The sequence below is a fragment of the Pongo abelii genome, chromosome 9 (genome assembly GCF_028885655.2).
Source record: "Pongo abelii isolate AG06213 chromosome 9, NHGRI_mPonAbe1-v2.0_pri, whole genome shotgun sequence".
Lineage (NCBI taxonomy): Eukaryota > Metazoa > Chordata > Mammalia > Primates > Hominidae > Pongo > Pongo abelii.
The window spans coordinates 117,332,098-117,359,139 of record NC_071994.2 but is presented as its reverse complement, the minus strand read 5'-3'; the positions used below and the strand labels follow the sequence as shown (position 1 = coordinate 117,359,139).

At 47.3% G+C, this 27,042-nt stretch overlaps 1 protein-coding gene across 5 annotated transcripts in view; it reads right to left on the bottom strand.

Moving 5' to 3' along the window:
- The window catches only part of ZBTB16 (zinc finger and BTB domain containing 16), a 196,431-nt gene that overhangs the window by 80,500 nt on the left and 88,889 nt on the right, over positions 1–27,042 (bottom strand). For all 5 annotated transcript variants that reach the window (XM_024255818.3, XM_024255816.3, XM_024255819.3 and 2 more), the window contains exon 3: positions 13,451–13,548. In XM_024255818.3, coding sequence (XP_024111586.1) covers positions 13,451–13,548 — 98 coding nt within the window. The remainder of the gene's footprint in view (positions 1–13,450; positions 13,549–27,042) is intronic.

Here is a 27,042-nt window from a genome sequence, read left to right as displayed (position 1 = left end):
TGCTTCCTCTTGTCCAGAAAGGTAGGCCCACTCCCACCACAGCACTCCTTCTGGATACTCCAGCAGCAAAGACCTCATCAAAATCCCACGAACCTCCTTCCCGAAGCTTTCCTCATCCCCTTGGTTCTTAGGAGCTTCTCCCCACTCTAAACGCCTGCAGCACTCAGTCTTTCCTCTTGCGGTCACAATGAGCACACCCAGCCTTGCTCAACGCCTTCTCTTGCCAGGGGGCTCATGTCACCCTCTCAGCCAGACCACCAGCTTCTTGCAGACAAGGACACTGGCTTCAACCCCTCTGTCCGCCCTGCCAAGCTTTGCACACCACTGGTCCTAGGTTCAATTGCTAACTGATGAATGACTTCACAAACGATTTCCCGCAAAAGAGGGCCACACGTGTGACCCAGAGTAGTCATCGAGGTTTCTCTGCTGCTCAACCTTCACCATCTGGTTCCCATTTGGCTGATGTTTCGCTCCCCAGAGAAAGCTCCAGCATCCCTAGCGTGTGCCTGGGGAAGAGGAGGCTGTCAGAGAACGGACACAACCAGCCTCATGTCAAGTGGTCCAGCTTCACTGGACATAATCTGAAAGGTCAGGGAGGCCACAACCTTCCTGACGCATCATACTCCAAGATGCTTGAAGTCTAAGGCGCTAGTAATAGCCCAAGTGGTCACAGCTCTCCCATTTCTGGGCTGCAGCACAGGTCGGCTGCCCCTTTCACCCCACCCCAGCATCACAGGGTGCATCTACCAGAAGCAGAGCACCCAATTGCGTCGCCATGCAGGAGGGACCACACGCAGCTCTCTCCTCCTACCCCGCCTACTCAGCAGGATAGTGGAAAGGAGGAGTGGGGGGCATGACACAGTCAAGCTCTCCCTGGGTGGGAGGGCCACACACTAACCCACAGACCCTCCTGCAAGGCTCCCAGAACCCTCCTATCCCCAACCCTACAAGGCACTGCGGAGAAGTCATAGCCACAACTCACAACCACTGAACACATGCTCCTCTGGCAGAGCAGGAAGAGGCTAATAAGCCACACCTGCTCCTGGTGGCACAGGTGCAAGGCACTCAGGCAGCAGCCAATTACTATGCCACCCTCCCCACCCCCAGGACCCTTGGGCACAGGGCCTTCCTGGTCTCAGCTCCCCAGTTTGAGATTGGTTAGCTCTACAAACACAGAAGCAGGCATTTAGGCACTCAAACAGCATGAGGCCAGGGCTAGGTATAGCAGCATGCTATACTATAATAGAAAAGCAAGACACAGGGTGGAAGGAGAGAGAAAGAGAGGGTGATTGAAGTCCAGCTCTGCTACTTTCTAGCTTTATGATCTTAGGCGAGTTAACTCTTTACTGTCCTCATCTGCAAAACGGAATCGGCATATCTGTCTTCCGAAGTTGAAGAAAGATTGAGTTCAGATATGCAGAACACACAGCACTGTGTCTGGAACACAGCAAGTTTCAGTCAATGTCTTTCTCTCCTTCCTGCAGCCAACCCATGCATCCTGAGCCCTTCACTTCTTCAGCAGATATTTCCTGAGGGCCTGCTATGTGTCCGGCTGTGAGGATGCAACAGAGCACACTACTGACAAGGTCCCCGCCTTCCATCGTTGTCTTCTCATCCAGATTGCTGACTCCTGGGGCTGGAGGGAAGCAGGCAGCATCTCAGGTCTGTTCCTTACCATGTGCCCATCCGCATGCCTGCTCACTCACCCATTAGGTTATTTTTCAAATGACTGAGTTATAACCACCATTCAGGTTACTAAGCGAGGTAGTATAGGGGACACAAATAAATCACATGTTCTCAAGAAGCTTACAGTCTAGTAGGCAAAAAAGGCCAAGCAAATAAATAGCTATGTAACAAAGAAGGTGACAGGTGCCATAAGAGGGGATAGATAAATGGCTAAGAGCGATCAGATGGAGGGCGGCCTCTTGTCCTGCCCAGACAGACGTATCCTAGGGCTGAGTCGGCTGACTTTTCAAAAGAGAAGAGAAAAAGGAACGCTCGCCGGTCGGGCACCAGTCCTAGCATGGGAAACAGGCAGGACCTATTTAAAACAACTAGAGGCAGGTTAGAGCCTTTTCTGGCAAGTCCCAAAACTCCTGGAGCTGACCAGATAACCAGATAAAACCAATACTGTCAAAATCCTACGGATTTTAAAAAATCATTTAGCTGTTGCCGGGATGATAAAAGAATCTTGCCATTCAAAGGGAAGGTGCAGGCTCAGAGGAAGGAGGGGTTGCTGGGAGAGCAGGAGGGGGCTGTTGAGAAAAGGGAACGCCCTACAAATATAGATCAGGGTTAGGGAGAAAAACCAGACAGCCAAGGACATTTATGCATTGTAGTTGCTTTACTACCTAATTAATTCAGTAATTTCAAAAACAATTTTATTTATGTTCCATTTACCACATCAAAGGTGAAAAAATCCTACTGATGCTAAAATAATACTTCAAGGCATCTATTTTTAATCAGTTAAAAAAAAAGCGAGGGGTGGAGGGAGAGTTTAAAAAAAAAAACAACTCACCCTGGTTTCTATACAATCTCTCCTGGGCAGACCACCAACCCTCAGAGAGAGAGAGAGAGAAAACACAGCCAAGCCCTCTCTGAGAGCCTTCCTGGCTGCTGAAAACCAAGCTTGTCAAAAAAAAAAAAAAAAAAAAAAAAAAAAAAAACCACAAATCCATAATGGCCCGAGGCTCCTCTCCAATCTATTTTCTGCTCAGCTGGTTTTAAATGAAGTTATTATGAGTCATTAAAACACCCGCAAGCCAGTGGAAGTCAGCCAATTACAATTTTAAATTTAGCCTGTTCTCTGCCCCATTCTCTTGTTTTCTTCCTTTGCCCACAGAATGCTGCTGCTGTTATTTTTTCCCTCCCTTCCTTTACCCAAAGTGAAAGAGACAGTTATGAAAATGCATAGTATTGCACGGAGCACAGAATCATTCATATGAAACTCAAATTATTAGACTAAAAAAAATGCAAACTTCTGCCCCCTGCAAAGTCAACCCAAGCCTTGCCTCAGCCCGCTGGATTCCTCGGAAACTCCAGTCTGAGCCCTAAAGGTCATGGGGCTATTTTTAAAATGAAAAGGTTCTTCGGTGGGGTCTTGTTGAGAAATGTCCACATCCATCACACAAAATCAACATTTTCATGGCTGAATCCAAAAGGTAGAAACACATCACCACCATCTAAGAATTAATAACAAACAATGAAGTTGAAATTCAGAGGTAAAGCAGGCTTTGCAATCAAGCATGAATGTCGGTGGAAGTCACTCAATATGATGAGCTCATTTAGTTTTTAAATCTTCAAGGTAATGGTCTGTGCGGGCCCATTACAGCAAAGGAACAAATTTGAGTATTTCATGTAAATGCTTCTTCTCAATCTCTTTTTTTCCCATGCTTGCACACACAAACACACATATGCACACATGGTGTTCTGATTAGGACTGTGTCCCTGATTTCTAGGAGACACTGCAGCTTCTCCATACCCTCCAACAAGGGAGTCCCTCTACCCAAAGGACTGACCAATCCTGCAATCTTCACCAACCTCACTTAATGGATGAGTCTGCAAGCTCCACAGAACAGACGCCCAGATGTCTGCAAACACCTTCCATCACCTCCAGGCCCCCTCTCCCTCATGGTTACACACATACACACACACACACACACACACACACACACACACACGCAGACCAGTCCTCTGCCCCACCATACTTGCAGTTCTACTGCCCCAAGAAGGCAGGAGAGCCACAGCCACAGACCTAGGCAGTTGAACACCTGGGAGAGGAGTGGACGCCATGCCATTTCACTGACAGTCACCGAGGCTTAGTGTGGAAGCCACAGGATGCCACCAAGAGTGGCTGCCTACCTGGCGGCTCTGGGTGAGCTGGAACTCAGGGTCCATCCCTACCAAGCAGCCTCACTGAGAAGAGCATGTGAAATACCATGAGGTTTCCAGGCCCACTGCCACCTGCAGCCATTTACCAAAGGCAGGAGGATTTGGCTTGACCTCTATGGAACATAAACCTGAGGCCTGTGAGCACAGCTGTCCCAGGCTCTGAAGGTCCCCAGAGCTGGGCTGGGCAGATGTCACCCTCCTATCCTCAGCCCTGAGCCACCCCACTAAGCAGTTCCAAGTGAGACCCCTCAACAGTAACCTCTCAAGTGGTTCACCGAGGCCTGTTCTCCCGGAAGCCAGTAAAGCTGAAGCTTCAGGCCTCTCCCTGGCACTGACCTCTTTCCTGGGAGGGGCTCTAACACCTGGTATTTATAATCCTTTTCTGAGAGACAGCACCCAAAACTGAGTACGCTTCAGGCCCCAGCAAACCCAGATCTGCCCTAGTAGTACAAACACTTTTATAACAGGATATTCATTTATTTGACAAATACTATCAGCGCACAACACTCCTATGTACCAGGCACTTTGCTAGGGCATGAGTATATGAGGGCGGCTGCTGAGTCCTGCACTCAGGTGCACAGTACAGGCCCAGGAGAGCACAGTACCAGCAAAGTCCAATAAGGGCCTTGTAAAGCCTAACCCTGCTAAACTACTTGCCCATTCTCAACACAACTGGGATTTGGGGGGAACATCCAGGAACCTAGGAAAAGCAGGGGCCAAGCCAGAGAAGCCTCACTGTGGCCCCTGAGAGGCAAGGGACAAGAGCACATGAGATTCTAGGTGCTGGGAGCATTCTAGGGACACTGGCTCAAGAGTCCTCCCCTTTGGGGAGACCTCTGGGCCAGAGTGACATTTTGTTTTCCATTCCAACCACTGCCCAACTTCCAAGCTAAAAAAACCTTTGAGGTGGTGGGTTAGGACAGGGAGACAGGGAGGCAGGGAGAGACAGAGACAGAGAAAAAGACAGAGAAAGAGAGAGACAGAGAAAAGACCAACCAAGACAAATGGAGACAAAGACAGATGAAGACATAAGAAGGAAGACAGAAAATACACAGGAGTGTCAAGAAAAGGCCGAGGCTGACACAGACACAAAGGACAGGGACAAAGAGATGAAGTGAGATGAAAGCAGATTGGGGAGAAATAGAAGGACAAGAGAAGAGCTGAAAAATAAATACCTGCCACCACAGAGACCTGGACGAGAGCACTGAAAGTAAGGGCCACAGTAGCGTGATGGATGCCTAAAGCAGGGTGGGGCCCCTCGGGCACAGCCCCGGATACAGAGACCCAGGCCCAGCCTGCTTAGAAGGCTGGGGAATGGGGCCGAGGGCAAAAGAAAGCATGGCCAGGCCTCCTAAGAACTCTTCCAGCAGGGTGTGTGTCTGCGAAGCCAAGGGAAGACAAAAAGGCCCTGGAAATCAGAAATGGCATTGCCATTATCAGGTTGATCCCATGTAAATATCCCTCCCCAATAACCCCGTATCTATTCATCCTCAGACAATAACAAGGACCAGCAAGGCAACCCAGAACGTAGGAAGGATGGCAGGAGCAAAGGAGAGGAAAGGGAGACTAGGAGAATAAATGGCAGACAGACAGATGTCCCAGCATCCATCCCTCTAGGGCACCATTCATTTCCTAATAAGACCGTCATCCTCTAGCTGTGCAAAATCATGTGGTGGCATGAGAGAGGGTATGTGTGGAAGAAACCACCCTATGCTGAGATAGAAAAATCATCGAGAGAGGGAGAAGGAAGAAGGTTATTACATAATTTCCACTTTCTTCCCTCCACCCTCAAAGTAATGTTCTATCTGACAGGCTCCTCTCTGAGGGGGGAAAAATGACAAATCCAATCCAAAATTCAACAGCCTGTGTTCTGTTCAGAGAGCACACAGTGTACTGTACAGCCCATAAAACTCCAAACAGCCTCCAGACACTGCCGCAATCGTCCTCCATCAAAACACTTTGTCTTGCATACAAAAATAAGATACAGCGCTGAACAGAATACAAAATCAGCCCATTACAGTACAGGGAGACTGCTACTTAGCAACGAGGGGGCTCTAAAGCCTCGATGCTCTACAGGAAGCAAAATCTGTCGAGCCTGTTGGGCAAATGATAAACATTAGCAGTATTAAAAAACACAAAAGCCATATAAATGGATAGACATAATGTGGAAACGAATTTATAGAATAAATTGGGATGGGGGATTTGCGGGGTGGGAGGAGAGGCTGGGATCCAGAGGGGTAGATGGAACGAGCTTCCCCAACCCCTGCTAAGGCACCATATGGAGACAGAGACATGCGCATTTGGGGGCAGGGACATGTGAACCCCCTCTTCACACAGGGGCTGTAGGTGAAGGGGTGGGAGAGAACTGGTGAAAACACTGTTTAAAACCATGACCTGCAATGAACTTTCCCAACTTTCTCAGTTCAGCTGGCTTGACTAGGGCCAGGGGACCCAGGCACGCATAACCGCAGCACTAAGGTGGCAGTTACGTGGGGGATTTATCTGCCCTGGGGCCAGCATCGCACCCAGCACCATCATGGAACCTGATACTTGCTGTAAACAAAATCCCTGGCCAAAAACCAAAAACCAAAAAAACAAAAACAACCCACACAACAAAACCAAAAACACCCCATCTGGGCTGGAAAATCAGTATATTTCATCAGGTAAAGGGGAAAAATACTCTGGCTGTGAATCAGCAGCAGGGTTTCGGATCCCAGCCAAAACAGGAGCTAAAAAGCAAAACCATATTCTTCTGGTCTCAGTTTAGGCTCTTGAGGCAGAAAGCGAGAAGGGGTGGGGGTGGCGGTGGGGGTGGGGGGGACTGAGGACGGGTGGGGGGGAGAGTAAAAGAGGAGAGGAAAGAAATGTATTTTTCATCAGCCAGTGTATAATTTATAAACAGCATTAAACAGTTTTTGTTTTCTTTTTCCTCTCTCCCGTGTACGGGCTTGGACGGTAGTCAAGCCTGCATTAATTTCTGCTTTGGGTACAGTGTGTTCTTGGAGGCGCATCTGCAAGCGATCATAAACTCTCTGGAATGCTGGCAGAACATCCAGACCTGCCGGCAGGCCAGTGACGACACCACTCTGGGAAAAAGTTCGGGAAGCAAGCCAAATTCAGAGTAGGGAGGGAGAGAGAAAGAGAAGTGTGTTCAAGAGCGAGCTGGGGGAAAGTGGCTCCCTTCACCCTTTGCTCTCTCTGCGTCCGCATCACCCATGCGGACCGAAGGGAGGGCAGCCCGGCCTCTGAGCCACCCCCATCTGATCTTCTCCACTTCCTTGACCCAAAAACCAAAGGCGCCCCGACATAAGGAATGTGGAGGGAGTCGAGGAACATGAACAAAGTTTCTTCCTGGTCATCTCCCGGGTTTGCCCTGATGGTAGGAAGCTAACCAGAAGGGAAAGCTGGTATTGACTGGAGAGTGGGCAGACGGTGCATGGATTGGCCATGGGCTCTCACAAGCCTGGGCAGCCCCAAGTCTCTTGCTCTGAGCAGATACCTAATCCGGGAGGAGAGAGGTGAATGGGAGGAGAGACAAGGCGAGGGGAAGCCATCTTTGGACTCAAAGGCACCTCTCCAATCATCAGCATGGGGACCACCTCGCACCGTCTCCTCCCAGTCACAGGGAATTTTCCAGCTACCTCTTTTCCCCCATCTTCTCTGTCTTTGAGAAGCAGAAACTGAAACCCACAGCTCAGTGCTCCAAAAAAAGAATAAATAAATAAAACAGAACAAGGACAAGCCACAGATCTTTGCCATCTTGTAATGCTTTTTTTCTTCCATCTAACCTCGACAGAGGAAAGCCTAAGAGATCCAATCTGAAGGACTCCTCCAGCCCTTTTCCCTGCCAGGAGGATGACCCAGGTCCCAGGTGATAAGCCCCAGCCACTCCATGCTGCTGCTGAAATCAGAAAATCTATCAACGAAAGCCCTCGTTCTCTGCCCATGGCTCTGACTCTGGGGAAGAGCCTCGTCTCAGGGAAGCTTCTCAATAGCCAGGGCCTACAGTGCCTGACAAGGGTAAGAAAGGAGTGGAAGGATGGGGCCTCCCACCTGGCAGAATGGGGCCACATGGCCCTAACCAGCACAGAAGGCACAGGCCTCTCAACACTCCAGCCACACCCCAACATAGACGACCAGTCTTCATGTTCTCCAAACGGCTTTATTCACCCTATATTCTAGCCTAGTCTACATAAAAAAGCCCAACAGTCCCTTCTATTCCAGACACAAAAATATGTCACCCTCTTACTCAATCCTTTAGTGGCTCTCCAGTGCTTCAAGGAGAATGCAGATCATTTTGCTATTCCTTCCACAGATGTATCTCATCCATCTCTTCTAAACCCTGCACTCTGCTCTCTCCCCGCAGGCCCAGCCTACACTCGCAGGTTACACCACCGACCTTCATAGGTGGCTTGGGCTTCCCCTCACCGAGTCCTTTCAAAATGCTGTTCTGTTACCCTCTGGCACAAAACACTCTCCTACTCCGAATTTCTCCTAGATTTCTTAGGACTTTGCACACATTACCATCTTGTATGATGATTGTATAGTCATACTCATCTCCCACTCTAGACTTAAGCTCCTTGAGGGCAGGGATGTTGTAGCAGTCTTCACTGTTAAGTGCACAGAGCCTGACCCACAATTCGTGCTTATTAAACATCCTCTGGCTCCAAAAATGAATGACACTCCAGAATAGGAGCAGGCCACATGAATACTCAAACCCTAATCGTATGCAGCCGAGTCAAAAATAGGGACAAGCAGTTCTAGGCATGCTCACTTACAAGCCACCAGGACGTTAAGCCAAGCTGTGGGAAATCTACCTAATGGGAAACCTTACACTGGCCCATCTCAGAACCAACTTGAGTCACTGCATGTGTCTGTGGTCTCTGCATGGACATCTCAGAGCTAGGAATCACTTCTCGTGTTACGACAAGGAGTGGCGAAGAGACAGTGGATCAACAGATGCTTCAAGGCCAGATCCCCAAAAGGGGTAAGGTAGCAGAGGGTGAGGAGGGAGGTTTCAGAGTCTTCCTGGGACACAGGAAGGGGAAGGGCCACAGTCCTACACCCAAGCTTCACCCTCCATCAGGGCCAGCTTTGCAAAGCCTTGGAGGCCATCTCCCCACCCCAAGCCTCTTTCCCCAACACGCAAACCCTTCTGACCCCCAAAACCACCTCTGAGAATGCAGGGTCTGGCCAGATCACCTCATTAGTTAATGAGTTCGGTTATTGATAGTTGGTTTAAACTTATTGTGATCATCAGGTATAGCTCATAAACACTTGATTAATTCACACATTGAAATTGAAATTAAAACTTCAATTAAACTGAAATTCACTACTACCATTTAGGGTCTTTTAAAAAACGCTTAAAACAAAGTAAGGGAGAGAGAAAAAGGGAAGGCACTGTCTCTCAGAAGGGCCTCCTACAGGGCAAACTTCTAATTAAACAAATTGTCAATTTCAACACAATGAAAACTGATTTAGGAGTGTAAACTTAGTATTCTAGTCATTGAAAATAAGACCTGCATTGTCGATCTCCTACAGGCTGATTTCGCATGATAGGGAAATGAAGAGGAGAGGAGGACGACGGGGAGAGAAAGGAGGAAAAACTGCGAAGGAAGAACAAGCCGGAGCTCTGTCTCCCTTTCAGAAATGACATCTCTGCGGAATTCAATGCGGCCTATTCTCGAGCATCGGAGAAACTCTTTTCTTGCCTCCTCCTTCACCCCACCCCAACCAGATTAGAAAAAAAAAATTAATCGTGTATGATGACAAACTTGGCTCAGCACTCACTGTACATACTGTACCCACAAGTCTGGCTCCCAGCCAGGCCTGGCCTGGAGCCAGAACTACAATAACAAACACAGGCGATGCTAGCCAAGAGGGGGTGGGGCAACACACAGAGCTAGCCAGGAAGTGAGAGCCGTTCAGCTCCGCTGAGCAGAAGAAAACAGCAGGAATATGCCAGTGCAAGGGTGGCAACATTTAGGGGGGCAACCACAACCCCTACCCAGATCCTGGACTCACTTCTCCACAGCCTGCCCCTTTTGAAAAAAAATGCTCGCCCCTCCTGCCTCCCCCGCCCAGGGTTCTGGAGCAACTACTGTTCTTCCAGGCTGTGGGATGCTTGAACCCTCGGTCATCTTCTGTAAAATGGGTCTACTCGACAGACCTGGTGCACCCATTCTCACTGTCAGCTTTCTTCATGGAGCCTTCAAAATAGAACAGCAGGAAAACCTCACATCATCTAATTCAATGTCTCTTCTAAAACATCACCTAGTTCTGTTTTCAGGCATCAGAACATGTAAACCACTACTGGAATCTGTAAGAAGACCCAGTGCCACCAGCCCAGCCCTCTGACCCCAACTCCCCAACAAGTCCAGGTCACTCCAGAGGCCCCCAGGGCCTGTTTAACAGGGGCCAAACAATTCAGGAAATGGTCTAGCCTCACTAAGCCCTTTGTGCTATTTTATTTTCAAGACCTCTCAGCATGGAGGTGAGGAGTATGCTGGATAACAGAAAGAAAAAAAGAATAGAAATATCAGAATGTAGGCCGTGAGCTATCTGCAAGGGTGAATTGAAGCACTACTATGACTCATCGCACCTGCCTAATCATCAAATCATCCTTTCCAAGGGCATTGGCAAGTGACTAGCAGAGGGACAAATCATTTGACACAATCAGCCTTCAGTGCCCAGTAAGACAGGCATGGAAAGGAAAAACTAGGAAAACAGGACCCAATTCCCAAAGCCTCTGGAGCAGCCATATGAGATCAGGGGACCTGGAAGCAGCATCTCAGGTGGGACCAAAGTCAGCTTCCCTAGGGAACCGCCAGCTCCGCAGGGCAGTTGCGCAGTCACACTCTTGTCTGAACTGGGGACACCGGGCCCACCTGACATGAGTATGCAAGCAGCCCTTTCTTTTCTGCAGCAGCTCCCACCAGTCCCACCAATGCTGCTGATGTGTGATTCACAGCAGAGACACTGGCTAACTCACACTGGGTCACACTGCCTGGAAGAGGGATACAATATGAGCCAGGGGCTCCTGGCTGCCTCCTCAAGTGAGTCCTTAGGACATAAACAGTTGCTACCACAGGAGGGACTTGTCTGGAGAGAGGAGTGTCCCTGTTCATAGGCCTCCCAGGCTGCATCATTCACTAAACAAATACTTCTTGGCACCAGTAATGTGCCAGGCAGTGAGCTGGACATAACGTGGACAGGATCTGACCCCATTACATGTTAGGTATGGTGGTATGTATTCAAGGTGAGCCTCACAGCTTCTCTGAGATAGCGTTAAATATTTTCATTTTACAGATGAGGATACTGAGGCTGTAAGAGCTTATGGTTCTTGCCCCAGATCACATCAGCAGTAGGTAGGTGTCCAAATTCCTTCCACCATGTAACCCCGCCTCCCAAGTAAGAGAGATAAGTCCATAAATAACCGTAACACAGAAGAAAAACTGCACCCAAAGATAGCTTCAAATAAAGAAATATGGGCACAGAAAAGGCACGACTGCTTCTGGCTGGAGGTGGGGAACAGCTGGGGATGGCATCATGGAAGGGACCTTGGAAGATCTGGGAAGATGGGAGATGGGTTATTCCAAGTAGTCACAATGGGGCAAACAAAGCCACCGAGCTCAGAAAGCAACAAGCCCATAAAGCAAACCAAGAAGATAAGTCTGGCTAGAGCACTGGACTCAAGGAAAGGGTAATAAGAAAGGATGCTTACTGGGGCTGAGAGGGCAAAGAGGCTTTACCAACAGGCTAGAAGTACACTGCCCCAAAAGTGCCCAACGTCACACAGGGTTCTAGGGCAGGACGCCCCACACTTTGCAGTAAGGCAGTGGTGAGTTAAAGCAGAAAAAATCAAGACCAAGAAAGCAAAGGAAGGGTAGCCAACCTGGTAGGCAGATAGTTCATGAAACCCACCACACCGTGAACCTTAAGTAGCATACAAAGCTGAAGGGAAGCACAAAGATACAAGGTGTAAGTCACTAAAACAGAAGAAAAAGTGTACGTGAGTGCCGAGCAGATCCGGATGCAGAAATGCCTGGAAGTTAGGGCTCTGGGCCAAGGTGAGACACACGGGCAAGAGGAGGATGATTCAGTGGAGCCAGGGACAGGGTGGGGAGGGCCCACAGGAAGGAAGCACAGAATGCACGAAGACATGGGGACAGTAGACGCGCCGAGAGAGATAGCTGCCAGCTGCCTGCTGTGGACAAATCTGTGCGCCTGGAAGAGGGAAGAATGGGAAGTGAGAAGGAGTTAGGACACTTTAGGAAGGTCCATGAGGGCCAGGGGGAGAGACCACATCCAACACAATGCAGAACCACATTGGCCCTGCAGCAAGGCAGTGGTGAGCTGAAGCAGAAAAAGTGACCGAAGAGCACTTCCACGACTGTACACATGATGGGCTCGGGGGAAAGAGAGTACTAAACGGCCAGGCAGGCAGGGAATGAGCGGATGAGGACACGCCCCCCCACGGGGCAACAGGTTCAGAAACAAGGATGAGGGAGGAAGGTGCAAGCAGAAACCATTAACATTTATTAAATGCCAACTGTATGCCAGGGGCTTAGTACAGATGCCTTCAACATACATTCTGTCACCTAATCCTCCAAAAAATTATATAAGTTAACAACATCAGCACTTGACAGATGCAGAAACTGAGGTTTACAAGATGAATGTAGCTAAGGTCACACAGCACATATCACAAACAGGATTTGAACCTTTGTCTGCCTGACCCCAAAGCCCATTTCACAAATGCCAAACTGCCTGGAGGGCCAGTTTCTGGAGCCAATATGGGGAAAGGAGAGGCAGGCCTTGGCCTATGTGAGGAGAAGACAAGATCAAATGAAACAACAGCCCTCTCCTCTCCCCTAAAAAATGACTCCAAGGTTGGAAGGCAAGGGAATTAAAGGGAAGAGAATATGCATCTGGCAAAGAAGAGTTGAGGCCTCTGCAACTAAAGTCAGGTGACCTAAGCCTCAAAGCCACCGCATCAGACCTGCTAGATCCTTCCCTCCACCAAGAACACCCGGGCCTGCCAAATGTCAGGTGCTTCTCCTCGTTCCACGCCTAGTGGGGCAGAGCAGCTTTGCCCAAACATGAGCAAAATTACCAGCAGCCACACAGTCAACCTCAATAGAATTGTATAAAATTAACTTGCAAAAGACAGCACGCTATAACTAGCTTTGTGTTCCAACCTTTCTATATCTATTTAATTAAAGGCTCCTGTATAATGTGAACCCAATAGTCAGATTCATTAGACAGCGAGAACCTAATTCCACAACTGTTTCACTAATGAAACTGCAGTCTACTTTGGAAGGTAGATCACACGGGGCACTGGTTGCCAGGAGAGCTTGAAGGTGGGTTCATCCAGGTGGCCCTGCCATCGGGATGGATCTTCTGTGTCATGAGCCTGGAGGGAGGGTCCAGGGAACAAGATGGACCAGGGCCCCAGCTGGCAGTGGGGACATGCAGGCCACAGCAGGCTCTGAGTAGGGGTGAAGGCAAGCAGGAGATGGTTGCCTGTATCTGAACGGGCCACTAAAGCGACCTTGCCTACCTGAATGAGCCAGTAAGTGCATTCTCAGCCGCAAACTATCCAGGAACCGCTTCCCGCAGAGCTCGCACCCGTACGTCTTCATCCCACTGTGCAGCTTCCTGTAAGGGAAAGGAAAAGAGAGGTTGCTGCTGCTCTGGCTGGACAAGAGACAGGGCCATCCCCTACCTGGGGGCTTGGCAGCCATCCCTCTGGCAGGTGACAGGCAGAAGGGAACAGGAGGGCACCGATGGAAACACATCCCTGGATCCTCAGACAGCGTAAATCACGGCCTCTGCCCAGGGACTGCTTCCAGTGAGGCACCCATTCCCGGTCTTGTCCACGGGCTTTACCACTGGCACATGGACCAAGAAAAAAAATCAGATCCAATTCCAGAGGGAGGAAGGATGAAACACCCAGGACACTCAGACAGACATAATGCTCCTGTCAAACTAGCACAGACCTCACAGGAGGCCCGCAGCCTCTGCTCACCTCTGTGTAGCACTGCCTTCCCCGGGTGATGACTGTGAACAAGCCCATTGGACCCAGGAGGGCTACACCTGTATCTTTTCTCTCTCCTACCTCCAACTTCCACTACAGTGACTGACACAAAGGAGGCTCTGAATAAGCCTATGAATAAACTGATGCCCTTCTAGACACAAGATACTTCTTTCTCTGGCATCCAGATGTTCTTAAGACTGCAATGACCCACCCCAACATGCACACCTTTCCCCTAAGGCCCAGCTTTAGAAGTGTCTTCCCTCTGTCTTGCCCCAGCAGAAAGCAGAGTTTCAAGAAACTGGATAACATCATTCTATAAATGAAGGGTGGTCATAATCATCTGCAGCTCTTCATACACATGCTCTCATTTTGCCATCACTGTGATTCTGTGAGGTGGGCTGGGCCCATGTTATCACCCCTGGGAAGACTGAGGTCCCAGTAACAACCAGTCACAGGCCCAACCTGCAGCAGTGCTCCCATCCCAACTCCCAACCCGGGGCCTCTCCCACCAGACCCCTGGCTCAGTCACGAGCCAGCATGGGAGCTGGTAAGATGCAGGGAACCGGGTGCGCTAGCAGGGAGCCGAGCACTGGGGAGAGGCTCCAAGTTGCCGCCCACCCACACTCCTGTTGTCAGGCCCATACATGCTATTGCCGGATCCAGGATCCGGCCTCCACCTCCGCCCCAGTCTCTGTGCCATCCCCGCAACTTCCCCAGGGCCCTTGGCCCTCAGGACAGGGCAGGCGTGGCAGCCAGAAGCCGGATCTGTGGGCGGTGGAGCAGGCAGAAGGGAAAACAAGGCCCTCTATCTCCATCAAAATGTTGACGTGTTAAGACCATAGTAAAAGGCTGGAGAGCTGGTACTGACAACAGATAAAACTGCAGGTGGGCAGAGGGAGTATTACACACTCAAGCTGGCAGCATCTAGATGGTAGCAAAACCGAGCCACCCACCCTTCCAAGTCCCAAAATGAGAACCCAGCAGTGTGTCAAGACCATGTGGTGGACCCAGGTGAGCCTCCTTAGCGCCACAGTCAATGGGCTCCCACAGCATGAGGACCAGCATACGGTATCCACTGTGTGCGGCCTTCTGATAGGGATCACACAAAGTTCTCTCCGCAGAGCTCTTTCTCAATCACATTGTTTTGTTTGCATGCTTTCCCTTTCCCCACTTGCCAAAGACAAATGATTTCTCAATCACAAATATACACACACACACACACACCCTTATCTATGACACTGTAGGGGTACCACCCCCCCATGTTCTCTTGCTCCTTGCCACGCTGATCCACCCAAATTGAGAAATATTAACAGTACAGAACATTTTAACTGAACATTCTTAACTCTAAATAGATTTCACAATGTTGGGCACTGGGACATGTCCTAATAGCATTTTGGACAAAGTATCTTTTAAACTACCTACCTAGGTACGTGAGTGCATGCAAACACACACGATGGTGGAGTATTCCTGTCACTTGCCCAGGCATGATAGATACTTGCTTTTCTAAGAGATGTTCTACAGAGTGGCAAAGGCTCTATTCATAAGGGGTTTGGCAGGTGAACTCGCACACAGTCATAGTAAAATCTGGTGGATGGCAACATAAGGGTTTCAGTTTATTTTCATCCTTTTCTTCACCAGGGATTTGTTAGCTCCTGGAGTGCCCACTTCTCAAGGGTGGCTGTCAAGAGGAATAAGAGGACGAACACCCATTTGGATTTATTTTCCAAAAGGACACTAGAGTGACCGGTCTTCAGATTTGGGAGCCACCACCAGGCTAAACTCCCCTCTGGGGCTCCCATCTCTTCTCCATGAGGGTTCCAAATCAAATCCCTCACCATGATAAACACTCTTGGTTTGGGTAACACCATTGCCTTTTCTCTAGGTATGAATGGATTTGCCCGGCAATTGGTGGAAGTGGCTTATCTCGGCCAACTGGATTGGCTTGGTGTGAAAGATGACAGGCACTTGCCCTTTTACTACAGAGGTGGCAGGGTACAGAGAAGAATGCCCAGCTAGCGGCCAGAAGACCTGCATCCTCTCACCTGACTTGGCCATTAACCTTGGACAAGTCATGCTATCACAATCTCTCTGCATTTGATCACCTATAAAGTGATGAAGATCACATCGAATATTTTGAATAGAGACAAAATTTTATCATTGAAAAGTCTTACCCATATCCTTTTACCTAGCCTACAAGGTGGTCCTCTAAGGGGTACTATTATTCTCCCTGAGCCACGTCCCACTTGTTACAGCACACTGTGATGTCCTCTGACACTGAGGCAGCCAGGCTAGGATCGCCCAAGCAAACCTCTAGACCCAATCCCAGCAATCTAGTCATTTAAAACCTAATCCAAGTGGCCTGAGTTTCCTCTTTTACTCATTTGCTATTTATCTTTCAGTGAAAGAAACTTCCAGAAGTTACCACCAGCCTGTCCTCAGAATGACTCTGTTGTCATGCATTTCCCTGCCTTCAGAGACCCGGATGTCCTATCCTATCTAATCCTCAGGGTAAGGTCACTGCCCTGCAACTGACCCACTAACTCAGTGCCCCATACAGGTTACCAGAGATTAATATGGTGTCCGTGTGATTCCACATGAAGTACAAGGGCAAAGGTCTTTCCTCACTGGCAGAGAGACCTGGGCAAAGCACAGAAAGTTCATTAGAGAAAAAGGGAACAACCTCACAGGCCTGGGAGTTCAACAGAGCTCAGCACTGGTTTGCTTGTATCTTTAATTCTTGTTCACATACCAAAGGAAGAATGTGGAAAAGTGAAGGCTTCTCCTAATTCAAAGAAAATAATGGTGGAGAATTTCAGTGCATTTGAGGGACCTGGCTACCGGTAGACTCTCCATGGCACAGTCTGCAGAACAGCCAATGTGGAAATAGAATTCCAACTGATTCCTGGAGCAAAAGTGCAAATTTGTGTGAACTCACAGTCTATTCCCTCTTTAGACCACAACCTCCCACCACTACCATCACCACATTATGCAACTGAAAAGCATTTAGATCAAAATGGAAATTCTATCCACCTCCTTCTTCCTTACCACACACTCACATCTTCCCAATCTAGTCCTGTCTTTTCATAAGGTTTAATTGCACGTGGCCATCTGAGATTATCAGCCTCCACTGTGACAGGAAAGGAAGACATCTGGGGACATTTTTGCACCTTTCTGCGCACTGCCTTAGTTGGTGGTAGAGTTTTCACACACTCTTCTCTGAGAAGAAGCTACCTTGCTGAACACCATTTTGAAAGTAACCCAGTTCTAGTACAGCCCACGCATCTCCATCCTATACTCAGTGGAGATTCCATTGCCCCATATGCTTCAGGTCCTCACTCTCCATTCCTGGGGAACAGACTCAAGTTCTCCCCAACTCTTAGTGGCTCATTAGGTAAACTCAGCTTGCATGTAACAGATTTTCACTTATGTCCAAAAAGACAAAGAACACATTAATCTCTAACAAGTTTCCATTGTCTCAAGAAAGCTGAATCATTATGAGAAATTCAAGCTAAACAAATCTGAACCGTTTGACAAGAAACTGGAGAGAAGAATTCATTCCTTCTCACTGGTTTTCAACCACACAACTCTCACTGGTAAAACAAAGCTAGCAAGATACAAGCTCATCATTTGAACCATTTCTGTGCTACTGTAAGTCTGCAAACTCATAAAGATTTCATCTGGTTTAGAGTGCAAACTCCATAATGGCAGAGACTGTGCCTATATTTCCTTTCCTCATGAGGCCTCGTTCAAAAGGGATTGATCAAGGATGCTGGAGAAATCCCTTTCTGTAAAGTGACATCTATGACATTCCTTTGCTCATCCTAACAATATTCTCAGTACAACAGCTTCATAGATGGCCTCCAATTCAAAACTGGACCCTGTCCTGTGGCTCCTAAAGTCCATACAAAGAAGGCTAATGGCCACTGCATAGAAGCATGAAGCCATTAGACCAACCTGTCATCTTCAGGGTAAGCCTTTATCAACCTAGCCTACCTAGAACAGCAACAGCAGCATAAAGGGCAGCAAGGAGAGACCCAAGCCATACTCCATCCTCCCTACCTTCAGCTTCCAGAGAGAGCTGACCACAACAGCTGAGCCCCAAGGGGGCATCCACCATGTCTACTCTCTGCAGGGTAAGCTCGGCCCACTTCCATCCTATGCAGCTGGGGACCAAGGTGAGAAGGATAAGAGAAGAACTCACTGCACTACCAGGTATCAAAGGGAAAAGCCCAGCAGCACTGCCTAGCTGAGAGAGAGGGGTTCATGTCCCAGCACTGCCAATATCACATGTCTTCTCAGGTTCCTGAGCCCAGGGGCAAATGCTCAAGTTGGAGCAGACCAACAGGCAGGGAAGGTTTAGAGAAAGAAACCTCAGTTCCAGTAATCCAAGGGTTGAAATTATCTGACCTGTGAGTTTTGCTGGAAAGACCAGCACGGGGAACTAGGACCTGTAATTGGGAAAAGTGAATAGGAGGGCTCCACAGCTGGACTACCCACTGCTCTCTCCTGCCTTTGAATGAGGAAAAATAAAGTGGGAAATCCATTCTGTAAGGGCATTTATAAGATGATGTTGTCCTTGTTTTCAGCCTACTGATCCATCCTCTGAACCAACACGCAGACCACATCAATGCAGTATATAAGGGCCTTCCAAACTCACCCTATTGTAGGTATGAGGCCACTCCACATGCAAAAGTCACCCCAATGCTTTGGGTTTTTGCTTTCTGATTCTATGACCATCAATTTGACCTCATCAGTGCAAAAGTCACCCCAGTGCTTTGGGCTTTTTGATCCTATGACCACCCCTTTCTGATCCTATGACCATCAATTTGACCTTCTCAGTGCTTCAGAGGGGTACTCAGAATAGATAGGAAGCAGATGGGAGATTCTGTAAGATCCCAGCCATGACCTAAATGATCCTCTCTTCTCCAAAAAGTCTGCCGCCCCCATGAGAACCAACACTCTCCAAGATCATCTACTTACCCAGCCACCATGCAAACTTCCTGGTCCTGTCAAGCAGGACCTGGGCAGTTGGTGCTGACATGCAGCCTTGGGCCCCATGTGGGGACAGCATAAGATACGTCCCTTTATGGAGCTCTGCCAATGCTCTCAGCCTCAAAAGCAACCAACTCCTAAGCTTGGTGATAAGAGAACCTCGCCCTAGCCTCATTCACCTTTCCAAGTAGACACAGAATTGAGTAAAGGGAAAGCTTATATACTTTAGTAATGGGCTCACTCTTCCTCCTTAGACCTTTAAGTCAAAAACACACTTTCAACGTCCATTTACCTTTAATTCAAATGACAAAGGAAAGGTGAAATAGTCAATGGCATTCTGTGCTCTAATTTTAAGAGGAATGAATGAATGAAAAGTTATGAGGCTGTCAGTATTTCCTCCCCAAAGCAACTTCCAGGGAGACTGCAGAGTGTTTCCATATTCAGTCCATTCTCCTGTACTTTCTTTTTTAAATAATTGTTTTTAATAGAGACGAGGTCTTGCTATGTTGCCTGGGATGGTCTTGAACTCCTAGGCTCAAGTAATCCTCCCCTCTTGGCCTCCCAAAGTGCTGAAATTACAGTGATGAGCCACCACGCCCAGCCTAATTCTCCTGTACTTTCTATGTGTCTTTTTGTGTGAAAGGAATACTCTAAACAGAGCCTGTTCTACTAACGGCCTCTACCCTAAGCCAGACCATGTTATTCATAGGGCATCAGGGATACTCTGGGGAATGTTCCCTTCCTTCTAAGGGCGACATCATGTCTTCCCAAGGAATGTCTCTTCATGCCACCAAAAGTACCACATTCCAGGCTAAGTAGGCCATTAGTCACACCCAGTGTCATTCTCCTTACATATTTTGTAGGAATATTGAGTTCAAGATTCAAGACTAAACCATTTATAAGTTCCTTAAGACTATACACTCTGTGGGGGCAAGAACTATGTCTTTATCTCTGTCTTTTATGGCCTCAGCACAGATTCAGGCAGCCAGAACAGACATATAAGAAGCTATTGCTAATAAGGCAATTTCCAACCACCCTAAGACAAAGGGATACCTAACCACTAAAATCTAGCCATGGGACTGCCTGGAACCAGAAAGGAGGCCTGGTATCCCAGGGGAGAAAAAGAAGCAATCATTCTAATGTTGGCTGGGGAATGGGTCACTTTCATTTTCTCAAGGCATAAGGGAAATTACCCTTTTGCCCACTTTTTTTTTAATGTTGAGATTAGATAGTCATTTGACAAGCTGTGAATGCTTAGCGGGTATTACCACAAATTATCCTTCTAGCAATAGAGTTCATTGCTCCCTGACTAGTCAATATTAATAAACATTACCGAATGCTTTTACAACACAATTTATTTTTTAATACAGCTCTTTATGTATGCCATAAAGTAAATATACCAATAAAAGCCAAGGATTTCAAACAACAGATTAAGAAAAATAACCAAGAACTAACTGAGTGCTAGTTAACACCTTCCATGCTGCAGGTTTTGGGAGCACACAGCAGGTACCTCTCCACTGGGGATCCAGACCAGAAGAGTTAGGGAAGACAGTGGCCATTTGGTTGTTTTGGAACCGTTTAAAGGGAGAGAGAGAAAATACCAAACCAGCTGTGTTTTCTTAAAAATCACCTTTAAAACAGTGGTATATTGACCGTGTATATATGTGTACATATATATACATTGGGCTGAGTGCAGGGGACATGGCTCTGCAGATATCCATTAAATAACCTTGGCCAAACTACTTAGTTTCTCTAGATTTCACTTGACACCTCTGCAACAATGCAAAGGTTGAGCTAGATGATTTCTTAGGCTCTTTCCAACCAGGTTTACAAAACTGAAAGGCTGTGGGGCTGACATGGGTCTGTGCTGGCTGGATTGTATCTCCTGCATAAGAATCCATACCAGATTCATCCTCTCAATCTTCATCACTGACCTCAGAACATGGAAGGGGCTCATTTTTGTTGGCTGAATGAGCAAACAAACAAGAAAGGGAATCGGGAGAGAAAAATGTAGAGGTGGAAAAAAACTCACCCTGTCTACACACATATGCGGATACACATACACACACACACACACACACACACACCAGTAAAAGAACAGTTGCCCCTACTGTCCAAAAGAGAAGCTCTCTATGGGGTTCTTAGAAAGAGCGCCATGCAGGCGGGCGCGGTGGCTCATGCCTGTAATCCTAACACTTTGGGAGGCCGTGACCAGCAGATCACGAGGTCAGGAGATCGAGACCATCCTGGCTAACATGGTGAAACCCCGTCTCTACTAAAAATACAAAAAATTAGCCAGGCATGGTGGCAGGTGCCTGTAGTCCCAGCTACTCAGGAGGCTGAGGCAGGAGAACCGCTTGAACCCACGAGGCAGAGGTTGCAGTAAGCCGAGATCGTACCACTGCACTCCAGCCTAGGCAACAGAACGAGACTCCATCTCAGAAAGAAAAAAAGAAAGAAAGAAAGGAAGAAAGGGAGGGAGGGAGGGAGGAAGGAAGGACGGACGGACGGAAGCCATGCATCCTATGCATCCTGCCTTGGCCTGGATGAAAGCCAATCTGGAGCTGACTGAAGAGTGGAGGGAACTGTCCTGAGCCTTGAAAATATGAGGAAGGACAATGGCATTCCCCGGGGCCATGACCACACCAAGTACAGCACTTTCAGATAAGGCTGCCTGCAAGTGCTAAAATACAATGTCAGAAATGACAAAGGGGTACACTAATCTCCCTGCAGCAACTGCTCAAGGAGGGATCTTCTTGGCTGCGGAGCACCAAGAGGCCTGGGCTTCTGGCTGTTATGTAACCAGTCCTTTGTTTTAAAATACTGAGTTCTCCTAAGTCATTTATTTGAAATATCTCTATCAACAAATTTCACCAAGAACAAAAGTTTTTCATTTGTGCACTGGGCTATAGGATGATCTTATCGCACACAATCTCATAGTCTCTTTCAACAAGGTCTTAGCGTGCTTATCTGTGAAGTTCCTGGTAGCCAAATATGATTGAAATGTTCTATTTATGCTCACTGGATTAAGGAGATGTTGCAAAACTGCACAAAAACCTGGCAGATGTAAGCAAGGTATTACAGCCAGGGCAGTTAAGATCCGAGGGAAGAGATCAATACATACTTTTGTAGTTTTTTCTTTTTCTTTTTCTTTTAAGAGACCAGAAAAGTTGTGCTTTTAGAAAAGGAAAAGGAAAAAATAGTAAAATGCTTTAAGATTTATAGCTTCTCTGAGCTTTTTCCAAACCCAAAACAGGGCACCATGATGCATGCTTGATGATGTCAGCCCAAGGGAAACAAAAATAAATCCAAAATATTCTCTCCAGATCCTAAAAGGCCCTATAAGGGAATTAAACTATGGTTATGGATGAACAGGGTTTTTGTTCTCCCTCTCCTGTACGAGGCGTTTAACCAGCACAAATAACCGATTTCTGGGAAAACAGTTTTCGAAAAGCTACAGACTTTTCCTTTATCTCCTTGTTCTGCCTGGATACATGTGGAGGAAATGTTGTCTCCTGGTTATCTAGGATCATTTTTATATGTTTCCACTCTAGCCAGGGAGACACAATGCTACCTTCAGATCCCATGGACCAGCCATGGAAACTCAGAGATTGTTGAGAATAACTGAGGTTTATTAAAGGCCTAAGAAGAAAGTTCCTCTGGAATTAAACCATTCTGAAAACCTTTTTAATGTATATTGCCTCATTCTTTCTGCTTTGGTACACTGAAAATTCAATTACTTTTCTATGAGGATTCTAAGCTGGAGAGCTATCACTCTAAACATCAATTATGAACACAAGATAAGAGATTGAACAGATTACCTGTATGGGCACCAAATCACATTATAAACATTATTGTCATTTTAATGAAGAAAAAAAGCAAAAGCCAAATAGATATTAGCTTCTTTACTGGTTCTTTCTTCCTATCTTCTAGAAAAATGCAAAAAAGAATATCTAGTCAACCCAGGTTTTGGTTTGTTTTTTTTTTTTTTTTGAGACATAATCTCACTCTATCGCCCAGGCTGGAGTGCAGCAGCGCGATCTCGACTCACTGCAACCCTGCCTCCCAGGTTCAGGCGATTCTCATGCCTCAGCCTCCCGAGTAGCTGCGACTACAGGCACGAGCCACCATGCCCGGCTGATTTTTTTTTAATTTTTAGTAGAGAAGGGGTTTCACCGCATTGGCCAGGCTGTCTCCAACTCCTGAGCTCAAGCGATCCACCCGCCTCGGCCTCCCAAAGTGCTGGAATTACAGGTATGAGCCACCGTGCCTAGCCCCAACTGAGGTTTTAATGATAAAGAAGGTAATGCATTTATAGATCATGTCTGACTTTGAAAGGGCTCCCTGAGGATCATCTCAACCACCTTGTGGCTGACATGGAGAGTATAGAGCCCATTTTGTGGATGGAGAAAGTGAGGCCACATGACTTACTTGCCCCTATAAACGGGCAGACTTCGCCAGACTTCTCACCTCAGGGTCTGCCTTCATATTCCTACCTAAGCCAGAGTCTTTCCCTGAAAGGGGCAGAAAAACCAGCAGCTAAAAAGGAGTCACCGAGAGCATTCCTGGGATTTTCTCCATCTAATTGAATAGACGCAAGAACAGAGAGGCCTCTAAGAAAAAAAGTAAATTGAATGATGGTACCCAGAGTCCACTGATAGGCTGTGGGTCTCGCAGGGACTTTATAACCTTCTACAGGGAAGGCAAGCCGACTCATGCCCCACTGCTACTTACCCTATATCTGTTAAGCGCCTACTGTATGCTGGACTCCAGTAAAGTCAGGCTCCTCCTGAACCACAGCCCATCTAGGTAGGTTGTCCATCAATGCAATTTTCCATCATTGCATTTTGTTGATTTCCTTTATAACATTTAACACAATTTTCAGTTATATATTAGCTTTTCATTAGTATTCTTTATCTCTACTAGACTATAAGTTACATTAAGGCAGAAACCATCCACTATAACCTCAGAGTATGCCAGTGTGTGCTGTACAGAGTAAGCATTCAGTACACTTTTCTAAATAGCTTTACTGAGGTATTTTCCACGTACCATAAAATTTATCCTTGTCAAGTACACCATTCACTGGTTTGTAGAATATTCATAGAACTGTGCAACCATCATCACTATCAAATTCCAGAATATTTTCATCACCCTGAAAAGAAACCTCGTACTCATTAGCAGTCACTCTCCATTCCTCCCCTCAACCCCCAGCCTTTGGCAACCACAAATTACTATCTTCCTCTACAGATTTGCCTATTTTGAACATTTCATATAAATGGTATCATACAATATGCACCCTTTGGGGTCTGGCTTCTCTCACACAGCATGTTTTCAAGCTTCATTCCTATCATAGCTTGTATCAGTACTTTGTTCCTCTGTAGGGATATACCACATTTTGTTTATCCATTCATCAGCTGATGGACATTTGGTTGTTTTGACCTTTTGGCTATTACGAATAATGCTGCTATGAACATTTGTGTACAAGTTTTATGTGTGGACATATGTTTTCACTTCTCTTGGGTATACACCTAGGAGTGGAATTGCCAGCTCATATGGTAACTCTGTGTTTAACCTTTTAAGGAACTGCCAGACTGTTTTCCAAAGCAGCTATACCATTTTACATTCCCATCAGCAATGTATGAGGTTTCCAATTTCTCAATACATTTTTGGACTAAGTGAATAAATGAATAAAGATTCCTTCTGCTGTAAAAGCCCCCGAAAAAGGGGATACAATTCTGAGGCTTCTTTGGTAAACTAGCATCTTCATCTGCAGACATGACATGCTACACTCATGTTTAACAGAAACCCCAAAGAATGCTATTTATATGTAGTTCCTTTTAGAGAATCAAGTGAAAAATGAAGGAAAGAAAAACACCAGACAGCTCAAAGTGGGCACTACTTTCACATATGTGATTTCAACCCCTACCCTCCAGCCCACGTCTAAACTCAACAATTTAATAATGCACATTCCTTGAACAGATTTAGTTGAAAATATGAGGGATCCCAGCTCAACTGAAGCCAGCTTTGATTTGGTCAACAGTGAGGGAAACATGATTTGACAGCCCTGCTGTCTCTGGTAGAAAGCTTGAAAATATACTTAATAATAATTAAAACAAAAATGCATGAACAAAAATATCCCAGGCAAGCTCCAGGAGTGGGACCCATGGTGCTGGAACTGTTGAGAAGACAGCCACGGGCGAGAGCCTCTCTTCCGGGGCTTGTTAGAGTGGGCAGGGTGTCCCAGAGCAGGCTGCGGCAAGAAGCTGTTAAGGGCTCCCCAAACTTCTTTTTCTACCCCCTTTTCTTTTTTGTAAAAGAAGTCAGCTGTATTCCTTTCTGCACAGACTCCTTGCAAAGAACAAACAAACAAAGGCTGGGACAGAGCAAGACCCTTTGCAAGCTGCAGGTAATTAAAACGGCCTGTAAATGCCCCAGCAGAAAGCACTTCAAAGAGACAGTAATTCCAGCAATGGCCAGTCAAGGCTGTGTGGTGTAAAAATTATGAGTTTTCCCAACAGGGAGCTTTGTGTGAAAAGGACAGGGGTTGGTGGCAAAAGGAGGGTGAGCCACACAGACGAGGTTTACAATTGGTGTCCATGCCCAGTGTGTGTGGGAGTGTGTGTGTTTGTGTGTGTGTGTGTGTTTGTGTCTGGCAAACACACAGGCCAGAGAAAGGGAATTGTGTGCATGTTTGTGAGAGCACACATTTATCAATGCTGAGACGGTCCAAGCGTGTGGGCCTGGAGATAAAAGGAAAAATAAAATAAAAGCAACAAATACGAATCCTCTTCCCTGCTGGGCCTCATTTTCATGGGGAAAAGTACCAGGCAGCTTGCGTGCTCCTCTTGCTCCTTACAGGCAAGGCTCCCGAGCACACAGGAAATGCATAATACCAGTGACTCAAGGCCCAACGAGCACAGAGGCCAAGCAGCGGCTCTCTGGAAACATCCACACTTTCAGTCTCACAGTGCAACACAATACCCAACAACATACTGCATGCTATGTAATCTTGAAACAGAGAATGAAGAGATCGATTCTTAACCTCGACTCTGACTGCATTTGCTAAGTCACCTGTGCTACCTGCCTGGGTGCCCTGTGCTTAGATGATGCAGCCACTGTCTACGGCATGGAGGAGAAGAGAGGCTGGAGCCTCAATGCACAACGACGTTGGCCCCACTCTTACAATACGCTGACACACATCAGTGATCACCTGACCACAACACCACACATCTGGGACAGAGGGAGGACCTGTCACTAGCGTATTTTTTCTACATTTCTGTGTAATCCTCCTGCAGGAACCTGATACTTCCAAAAGGACATTTCACTAGGCAAGAGGGTCAGTACCATCCCTAGAAGCCTTCCCCAGTAGCTCCCCTCTGTCCCCTCTCAAAGCTGACCCCCTTTCCCCCCAGCCCCTGTCTTTTAAGTGTGTTTCTGGTGGAGCAGATATACTCACTAGGGTGCATCTGCTTGTTTCTCTGTCTCTCCAGCTGGATGGGCAGCTACATGAAGACAGGGCTTTGCCTCATTCATCTTGTATTTTCAAGCCTTGCAAAGGGCACAGCATTAGTGGATGGATGAGGGGTGGATGCATCTTGGCTGTACAGTGGGTAATAAATCAATCGGGATTTGGATGGAGTAGAGCATATTGCTTAGAGACGGGTACCCACCGCTCCTCACCCTCATCAGCCGGCACACGTTCACCCTGTGCACAGGAGCCTCGGAACCTGGGAGGGTAGGTGGGAGCAAGCCCACACTCACCAAGGCAACGGAGAGACCAACGCTGGCCAGGGGCTTTATTTCCCCATAAACAAAATCCTGTTCTGCCTCCCTCACAGCCCCACTCACTAACTCCTCCCTGACATTGCTGGTTTTAAGCCCACACATAAAAATGTCCTTTACTATTTTTATTTAATGAGCTTTCATTTTTCCTCCCCGTTTTTGTAAATGAGAAAGGAAAGCCCACCTCCTAATGGGGATGGGGGGAGGAAGCAGAGTGGAATCTTTTTTAAATGGGCCATAACTTCATGAAAAGCTTTCTCCTCCACAATCCCCCCAGCTCCCCCTCCTCAAGGCCCCATGCTCCTCCATCCTCCCTACATCTTCCCTTCCCACCATTCAAA